This window comes from Elephas maximus, chromosome 4, assembly GCF_024166365.1.
Source record: "Elephas maximus indicus isolate mEleMax1 chromosome 4, mEleMax1 primary haplotype, whole genome shotgun sequence".
NCBI classification, from domain to species: domain Eukaryota; kingdom Metazoa; phylum Chordata; class Mammalia; order Proboscidea; family Elephantidae; genus Elephas; species Elephas maximus.
In genome coordinates, this window is record NC_064822.1 from 116,687,509 (window position 1) to 116,697,633 (window position 10,125).

Genomic DNA, 10,125 nt, shown 5'->3' on the forward strand with positions numbered 1-10,125 from the left:
CAGTTTAATGAGAAGAGTGTCTGCTTTGTGAGGCTATGAATACTGAAGTTCAAGTTCACACTGTTTGGCAGATTTCCTTGAATCTCATGCCCTCTCTGTCTCCTGCTTCCGCTTAGTTTTTGGCCTTAGCATTTTTTTTTTTTAACTTTCTTGTTATCTTATAGATGCATTTAATAAGATTAAAAAATATATTTTGTCTAGCATTTTTAGTTGTTTTCAGCAGGAGGATTAATCAAATAAATAGTTCGCCATTTTGTCTGAAGTTAAACTCTTGATTTGATTTTTATTCTTTTAGGACTCTGGGGCCTGGTCAACAATGCCGGCATTATTAGCCCATTTGGCCACAGTGAGTGGCTGAAGATTGAGACCTACGTGAATATCCTCAAAGTGAACCTGATGGGTTTGATTGAGGTGACCTTGAGCATGCTTCCCTTGGTGAAGAGAGCGCGGGGGAGGATTGTCAATGTCTCTAGCATCCTGGGAAGAATTGCGTTCTTTGCAGGAATCTACTGTAGCTCCAAGTATGGAGTGGAAGCCTTTTCAGATGCTCTGAGGTAACTCTGTTAAGTTAAAACAAAAACAAGTATTGAGCACTTAAATGTTTCAGACATCGTGCCAGTTGCTTTTGCCTACATTATCTTAGTTTATCACTCCCAAAATCTTGACACGCGGATTACTAATCTGTTTTACAAAGAAAACTGAGACACAGATTTTTAAGATTTTTTCCCAAAGCTTACCCACCATAGCCAGGATGTGACAGAACTGTGTTTTGTCTCCTGTCACCACATCACACTTTAATTTCCAAGATTTATCCTTGATGAAATTTCATTTCTGAAGAGAGGATGACTACTTTCTTTTCTGCTTAACATGAATTCTTTTTCTCTTTGGTTGTTCATCTGCTTCCAACTAACCTTTTCTTTCCCTTTACTCTGTATATCTTTGCTTTCTTATGACTTCAATTTGCTGTGACCCCTAATATCACTGCCTCTACCTCTTGGCTTCATGCATCATTTGAACATCATGTCCCTCTACCAGCTACTTCCTTCTGTTTATATTTCATAGGACTCCTAGTTTGGAGTCCTGAGAGAGAAACATATTGGTTGAGTTAATTTCTCATGTAGGTCAGGTGACACACTATGGTGTCCTTTTTGTGCACTTAGTATGTGTTGAGGACTCTTCCAAGTAATTTCCATAACAACCCGATGATGAAGGTATTATTTTTTTGCTCATTGTACGTGTTGATGGCACCGAGGCACTGAGGTTTAGGAATTTGCCCATGGTCATGTAGTTAATAAGGGGAAGAGCCACTCTCCAGCCCTCAGATGGGCTCTCCTTCCATCAAGAACCCTCCTGGTCTAGTCACTAGCCAAACATTAGACAGGCCTAAAAGACAAACAATAACCACACGTGAGGAACGTGCTTCTTAGATTAATCAAGTCTATGAGATCAAATGGGCAACGCGTGCCCAGGAACAAAACTGAGAAGGCAGAAGGGGACAGGAAAACTGGACAAATGGACACGGTGGACCTGGGATGGAAAGGGAAAGGGGGAGAATGCTGACACGTTGCAGGATAGCAGCAATGCCATGAAACAACTTATGTACAAATTTTTGAATGAGAAACTAATGTGCTCTGTAAACTTTCACCTAAATCACAATAAAAGAAAATAGTTAATAAGTTAAGGAATTGAGCAGGGTGGGTCCTAATTCAATCTCATTGCTACCCTTATAAAAGAGAACGGTAGACATAGAGGGACAGATAGAGGAAGGACAGCCATGTGAAGATGCATCTATACACTAAGGATGCCTGGGGCTACCAAAAGCTGGGAGAGACTAGAAGGGGTCTTCTCCTAGAGACTTCAGAGAGAGTATGGCCCAACTGACATGTGGATCTGGACTTCTAACCTCCAGCACTGTGAGATAGTACATTTCTGTTTTTATAAGCAACCCAGTTTACAGTATTTTGTTATAATGGCCTTAGAAAAAGACTGTGGATATTTAGTACATTCACAGTGTTGTGCAATTATTGCCATTATCTAGACTATGGAAAAAAAAAAAAAAGAACCCTCTTGTTCTAATCAGCTGTAGATATGAGGGTGTAGTCACAAGTTACAAAATATAACTGCATGAACTCCTCTTCAGCAGGGGCTTACGAGGGGCAATTTCACTTGGAAATGAGCTGTCAATATTGAAGGCACCATGACTGGTATACCAAAACCAGACCCAGTGCCGTCGAGTCAATTCTGACTTATAGCGACCCTATAGGACAGAGTAGAACTGCCCCATAGAGTTTCCAAGGAGCGCCTGGTAGATTTGAACTGGTGACCCTTTGGTTAGCAGCTGTAGCACTTAACCACTATGCCACCAAGGTTTCCATGAGTGGTATATGTCTATTATAATAGACACATTATATTTTCTGCCAAAGAAGGGAAAAGGAAATAAGCAAGGGAATCACCATGAGTTCTTATCATGTGGCAGGCACTTCCCCTAGCTTCCTGCCCACCCAACGTCTTGTCTACTCCATGTGACTGCTGCCAGCTGATTTACCACCACCCACCACCACCCTGGTGACTGTTCTGTTGGAGTCCTTGACTCATTCTCAGGCCAAGAGCAAAGACTTTTCCTTCTGATATTCAAATCACTGTTTAGCTCCTTTAGAAAACTCCATTTTGCCTTAGTTGTGCTAAGGATAAACAGGGAAAGGAAGTTTTGCCCCACATTTGGGTTGGGGTCTTAAAGGGGAATGGAGATTGTGGTGTGATAGGAATCGGAGTGAGAAAACTCCAAAGGGAAGTGGAAATCCTGGGAGCAGGGTCACTACTGGCTTGTATAGCCCTTCCCTCTTCCCCCAGTGTACACAGACATCTGGAGAATCTTTTTCTGAAGCTCAAGTCCTGAAGGTTTTAGGTTTCGGTTTGGTGAGGGAGGCTTTGCCTTAGAACAGTGGTTCTTAAACTTTAGCATGCCTCAGAATCACTTGGAGGGCTTGTTAAAACAGGTTGCTGTGTCTCACCCCCAGAGTTTCTGATTTGTAAGTTTGGACTGGGGCCCGATAATTTGCATTTTTAACAAGCTCACAGATGCTAATGATGCTACTGATCTGGGTCCATGCTTTGAGAACCACTGCTTTAGAGGGTTATGGCGCTTTGTGTTTTGCTTTCTTACTGACCATAATTTCAAATCTGTTTCTCTTTGACCTCAGCTTGGGCTTCATCTCCAGCAAAGCTGTGTGAACCCTCAGGTTAGGGAGCACCCTTCATCACTGTGCCAGAGCACCCAAAGTATATACCTCTACCATGGTGTGCAATGTCATTTTACTTGTTTGTCTCCACACGAACTCTAAGCTCCTTGAGGGAAGGACCATATCTTACTTCACTTGGTGTAGATAGCACTTAGCATAGTGCCTGGCACACAGAAAGCCCCTGATAAGTATTGGTGGAACTGATTGTTGAACTACCTGAATATTCTGGAATGACCAATGACTTGTATAATTTTAATGCCCACAGCATATTCCATTAATGGCCTCTTACAGTCTTTGAGCACACTGTAGTCTTTCACAGGCCTTTGTGTGCGTGGTTCCTGCTGCCTGTGTTGCTGTCCTTCCCTGTCTTCACTTGGAAATTTACTCCTTGTCCTTCAAGTTTCAATTCAGTGTTCACTGAAGCCTTCCCTGTCTCCCTCAGAAAATCTGACTGCATCTTCCTCTCCAATTCCATAGTCCCTTGAATACCTCTCCTTTATTATTCTTTTGAGTTGTGTTGCAGTTATTTGCTTACTTGTCAAACTCATCCATTTTGAGGTGGGGAACTAAGTCTTAATCTTTTGAGATTGTGTGTACAAAACACTTAGGACGGTGCCTGTTCTAGTAAATGCTAATTATTTTTATTCTTTGCATTCCTCATACCTCCAGTTAATAACTGTTAAAGGAATGAATGCAAGGTTGAATAGTTATGTTAGTTTGTTGGACCTAGGAATGTTTAAAGTTTTTCTTGTCTCCTCTGTATTTCTTTAAAATATCCAGTAAAGGTGTTTTTATAACCTCTTTTTCTCCCCCCCTCCCCCCCCATGACAGCATTGAAATTGTGGTGTCTTTCAATCAAAGGGGTTAATTGGAGGTTTTTGTTTCAGACGTGAGCTTCAACATTTTGGGGTGAAAATCAGCATAGTTGAACCTGGCTACTTCAGAACAGGAATGACAGACATGCAGCAATCCTTAGAGGCTGTGAAGCGAGCCTGGGAAGAGGCCCCTACGGATATCAAGGAGACCTACGGACAGCATTTTTTTGATGCCTGTGAGCTCTTTTTCTTTTGATAAGGATAATGGGCACCCTTGCGCCTTGCATGAGAAGGCAAAAGTGGGTTGGTGGAGAATGATTGGGAGAGTCTCTGAGAACAAAGCCTTCTCAGGACAGAGGGGAGTTGATGGACATTTAGGTTGTTTTCAGTGCCCTCACAGTTGGCTTTGTGATGGCTATCACAGCTGAGGAAGGGGCATATAGGCAGACTGGGGCTCCACCTACCCTGCCTTGTCACCTGTGGGCCTGGTCACCTGAGCACTAAGGAGGAATTACGTGGGTAGGAGCATGCAACCACTGGGTCTTGAGAAGGAGTGCCTCTGGGTGATTTGGTTGGGCTGGTGCGAGATGCCTGCTTGACTAAAGTGCCATCTTCAAAATTGTCTCCTTATTGTGACAGGAGGGAGGGTGTAAGGTAGGAGAGGTAAGTGGGTGAGGGCCAGGTTTGCGTGGCCTTGTGGATGATTCCAGCAGCCCTGGTAGCGCAGTGGTTAAGTGCTCGGCTGCTAACCGAAAGGTAGGTGGTTTGAACCCACCAGCTTCTCTGTGGGAAACAGATGTGGCGATCTGTTTCTGTAAAGATTATAGCCTTGGAAACCCTGCGGGGCAGTTCTACTCTGTCTTACAGAGTTGCTATGAATCGGCCATTCCAAGAGACTGGACCTCATGTCCAGGTCACAGGAGCCCTGTGGAAGTGAGAAAGATCATTTTGATGATCTTCAGGAGGAGACAGCTTGAAAGGGGAGATAAGGCAGTCGTAAGCTGTGCACCCTGGCATGGGGCTGAGCCATCCTGGGGGAGGAGATGTTTTTTCTTTACAAAAGGTGTCAGCAGCTTACCAGGGCCAAAGGGAGCAGCCCTCTTTTCCATTTCACATAAAGGCCTTGTGGTGGATAGCAGCAGCCTTGTTACTAGATTCGGATGATACCATAGTCCAGAGAAAAGAAGGAGACTGTGTAGACAGAAGATTCTGATGTAGAGCCCTGTCTTCTGAGTGCATCAGGCCTAAAAGGGTAACCATCAATAGAGGGGAGAGATGGGAATCAAGGAAAGGCTGACAGGAAACAGTGCTTGAGCCACTCAGAACTCATAACCTGCTAGGTAACTGTAGTTCACAACATGCCAGAGGGCTGGCCATTGTTCTAAGCTCTCCCCCACCTAAATTTTTATACTACTAGGAAATATTTCCCTTCCTTGTGGGTACATATCTACAGTTTGATGATAGAAATCTGTATGAAAATAGAATTGACTAAGAAGTGACTATATATAAAAACAGAGATATATGTTATTTTATGATTTAAAAGGAGTTGAAATTGTTCATTTATTTGTGCATGGAGCAGAATAATCTAGATCAGTGCTGCCCAGTAGAAATATAATGGCATTTGTAATCATAAATTTTCTAGTAGCCACACTAAAAAAGGAAAGAGAAAGAGGTGAAATTAATTTTTATAATATATTTTATTTAATCCAGTATATCCAAAATGCTATCATTTCAACATGTTCATATCAATATAAAATTATTAATAATATATTTTATATTCTTTTTCCATATTAGTGTTTGAAAATTGGTGTGTATTTTATACTTCGGGTGCTGAATTATGAGTGGAAATACATGATCTGTATTTAGATTTGATAAAACTTACAGTTGCTAGCAGCATTATTCATAATAGCCTAGTGGAAACAACGTAAGTGTCCATCGCCTGATTAATGGATAAACAAAATGTGATGTAGCCATACAATGGAATATTACTCGACAATAAAAAGAAATGAAGTATTTTATATGCTACAGCATGGTTGAACCTTGAAAACATTATGTTCAGTAAAAGAAGCCAGTCATGAAGAACCACATATTCTGATTCCGTTGATAGGAAACATCCAGAAAAGGCAAACCATAGAGACAGAAGGTAGATTAGTGGTTGCCTAGGGCTGATGTGAGCTGGGAAGAAATGGAGAGTGACTGCTAATGAGTTATGGGGTTTCTTTTTGGGATGATAAAAATGTTCTAAATTCAGATTATGGTGATGGTTGTGTAACTTCTAATATATGCAAACTATTGATTAGTACACTTTGTTTTATTTTATTTTTTTAGCTTTTATTGTGCATTAAGTGAAAGTTTACGAATCTAGTCAGGTTCTTGTACAAAAATTTATATACACCTTGCTATGTACTCCTAATTGCTCTCCCCCTAATGAGACAGCACACTCCTTCCCTCCACTCTCCCTTTTCATGTCCATTCTGCTAGCTTCTGACCTCCTCTGCCCTCTCATCTTCCCTCCAGATAGGAAATGCCAACATAGTCTCATGTGTCTACTTGATCCATGAAGCTCATTCTTCACCAGTATCATTTTCTATCCCATTGTTCAGTCCAATCCCTGTCCGAAGAGTTGGCTTTGGGAATGGTTCCTGCCTTGGGCTAACAGAAGGTCTGGGGACCATGACCACTGGGGTCCTTCTAGTCTCAGTCAGACCATTAAGTCTGGTCTTTTTGCAAGAATTTGGGGTCTGCATCCTACTGCTCTCCTGCTCCCTTAGGGGTTCTCTGTTATGTTTCCTGTCAGGGCAGTCATCGATTGTAGCAGGGCAGCATCTAGTTCTTCTGGTCTCAGGCAGATGTAGTCTCTGGGCTGGGCTCATAATTACCTTGTGTCTTTGGTGTTCTTCATTCTTCTTTGCTCCAGATGGGTTGAGACCGATTGATGCATCTTAGATGGCCGCTTGCTAGTGTTTAAGACCCCAGATGCCACTCTCCAATGTGGGATGCAGAATGTTTTCTTAATAGGTTTTATTATGCCAATTGACTTAGATGTCCCCTGAAACCATGGTCCCCAAACCCCTGCCTCTGCTACGCTGGCCTTAGAAGCATTCAGTTATTCAGGAAACTTCTTTGCTTTTGGTTTAGTCCAGTAGTGCTGACCTCTCCTGTATTGTGTGTTGTCTTTCCCTTCACCTAAAGTAGTTCTTATCTACTATCTAATTTTTTTTTTAGTGAACACCCCTCTCCCTCACTCCCTCCCTCCCCCCTCTCTTAACCATCAAAGAATATTTTCTACTCTGTTTAAACTATTTCTTGAGTTCTCATAGTAGTGGTCTTATTCAATATTTGTCTTTTTGCAGCTGACTAATTTTCACTCAGCATAATGCCTTCCAGATTCCTCCATATTATGAAATGTTTCACAGATTCATCATTGTTCTTTATCGATGAGTAGTATTCTGTTATGTGAATATACCATAATTTATTTATCCATTCAATCCTTTGATGGGCACCCTGGTCGCTTCCATCTTTTTGCTATTGTAAACAGGGCTGCAGTGAACATGGGTGTGCATATATCTGTTCTTGTAAAGGCTCTTATTTCTCTAGGATATATTCCAAGGAGTGGGATTGCTGAATCATATGGTAGTTCTATTTCGAGCTTTTTAAGAATGTGCCAAATCACTTTCCAAAGTGGTTGTACCATTTTATATTCCCACCTGCAGTGTATAAGTGTTCCAGTCTCTCCACAACCTCTCCAACATTTATTATTTTGTGTTTTTTGAATTAATGCCAGCCATGTTGGAGATGGAATTGCATTGTAGTTTTGATTTGCATTTCTTTAATGGCTAATGCTCATGAGCATTTCCTCATGTATCTGTTAGCTACCTGAATGTCTTCTTTAGTGAAGTGGATTAGGACACTTTAAATGGCAGAATTTCATGATATGTGAATTTTATCTTGATAAAGATGTAAAAGCATTTACAATTGAAAAAGTAGATTCACATATCAATGTTTTTTCAAATATACTTAAAAGATTTCCAATAGCTGAATTGAGTTTTTACATTAACATTAAAATAAAATAAAATTAAAAGTTTAGTTTTTAGTCATAGTAGTCACATTTTAAGTGCAGCTGCTATGTTGGAAAGTTCAGGTCTTGACTGGGCTAGTCCTTGTAGAAATTAAACTTGGTTAGATTTTTGTGATTGGATCCTTAGGTGGTGCAAACGGTTCAGCACGTGACTACTGGACAAAAGGTTGGTAGTTCAAACCCATCCAGAGGTTCTTCAGAAGACAGGCCTGGAGATCTTCCAAAAGACCACAGCCTTGAAAACCCTATGGAGCAGTTCTACCCTGCACACATAGGGTTGTCATGAGCCGGAATCTACGTAACAGCAATTAACAACAACAACAGATTTTTTGTGACTGCGTACAGCAGGATCTTAAAATAAAAATATGAGGAGTAAGATTGCTGACTACCATTTCTCTTTTTGTGGACAGATTGTGACTTGATGAAACAAGTGTTGTCGAAGTGTAACACCAACCTGAACTGGGTCACCGACTGTATGGAACATGCTCTGACATCCATGCATCCCCGCACTCGATATTCAGCTGGTTGGGATGCTCGATTTTTCTACATCCCTCTATCTTATTTACCTACATCACTGGCAGACTACATATTGACTAGACCTTGGCCAAAACCAGCCCAGGCATTTTAAAGAAAGCTGGTTCGACGGCTCTTGGAACAGAAATGACAATTAAAAGTCCGAAATTGGTTGTTATCTCAGTAATCCTTATTTAGAACCTAGACTTTTTGTACCAATATTTCTTGCCTAAACTCATTTATGTGTGCAGTGTAATTATTACTTTTATGTGTGGCCTTTCTAGCCATGGTCTTGGAACTCCCACCCAGGTGATTGGGCAGGACTGTGTGATAGGTAATTGTGGCCCACTGAGGGGATGGGTCAGTTTTGCCTTCAAAGAGAGCTAATTTCAAAGCAGATAGGAGGAGCCCACCACCACTAAGTAAGGACAGACCAGCAGAAGAGACCCAGCAGCACAGACCTGGCAGCAGGAGACGGTGAGGTGGGCCTCCCAGCCCATGCAGAGAGAAAGCTGAGTGCCTTTGCATAGAGGCCGAGGGCCACAGAGAGGCATGCCTGTGAGCACAGCTGGGGAGAGGCTGACCTAATAGAAGAACAGTATCTGAATGTTCCTGAGCCTAAATTGTAAATGTTACTTCCCTAATAAATGCTATAATCGTGAGTATGGTCTGTGAGTTCTGTGTGGCCATTGCAATGAATTATCGATCCCAGCAGAGAAGTAGAGAGTGCTGTGCAATGGACAGTTGGTGTCAGAATTAGTAAAGATGGTGGAGAGAGAAGGCTTGTCTGGGCTTTACCTCGTGGGAGTCAGCCTTGCGCTATTGATCTTTGTTCGCCTTCCCCCTTGTGAGGTTGGAGGAGGTCAGACAGTGGCCCCACAACATTTTTTTTTTTTTGAAGTATTCTTTTTTTAAAAAAAAATATTTTTATTGTGCTTTAAGTGAAAGTTTACAAATCAAGCCAGTCTCTCATACAAAAACTTATATACACTGTGCTGTATAATCCTAGTTGCTCTGCTACTAATGAGACAGCACACTCCTTCCCTCTACTCTCTATTTTCATGTCCATTTGGCCAGCTCTCACCCCCTCTGCCCTCTCATTTCTTTTCCAGGCAGGAGCTGCCCACATAGTGTCATGTGTCTACTTGATCCAAGAAGCTCACTCATCACCAGTATCATTTTCTATCCCATAGTCCAGTCCAATCCCTGTCTGAAGAGTTGGCTTTGGGAATGGTTCCTGTCTTGGGCTAACAGAAGATCTGGGGACCATGACCACTGGGGTCCTTCTAGTCTCAGTCAGACCATTAAGTCTGGTCTTTTTACAAAAATATGAGGTCTGCATCCCACTGCTCTCCTGCTCCCTCAGGGGTTCTCTGTTGTGTTCCCTGTCAGGGCAGTCATCGGTTATAGTGGGGCACCATGTAGTTCTGGCCTCAGGCTGATGTAGTCTCTGGTTTATGTGGCCCTTTCCGTGTCTTGG

General features: G+C 42.0%; 1 protein-coding gene across 2 annotated transcripts in view; it reads left to right on the forward strand.

Annotated features, from left to right (window-relative positions):
• The window catches only part of HSD17B6 (hydroxysteroid 17-beta dehydrogenase 6), a 39,920-nt gene extending 30,541 nt beyond the window's left edge, over positions 1–9,379 (forward strand). Inside the window, exons 3-5 of one of the 2 annotated variants that reach the window (XM_049883616.1) lie at positions 296–554; positions 4,127–4,290; positions 8,543–9,379. In XM_049883616.1, coding sequence (XP_049739573.1) covers positions 296–554; positions 4,127–4,290; positions 8,543–8,760 — 641 coding nt within the window. In that variant the 3' untranslated portion in view covers positions 8,761–9,379. Of the gene's footprint in view, positions 1–295; positions 555–4,126; positions 4,291–8,259; positions 8,497–8,542 lie in introns of those variants that run through there. The other variant, XM_049883617.1, reaches the window with a different exon arrangement.
• The last annotated feature ends 746 nt before the right edge of the window (positions 9,380–10,125 follow it).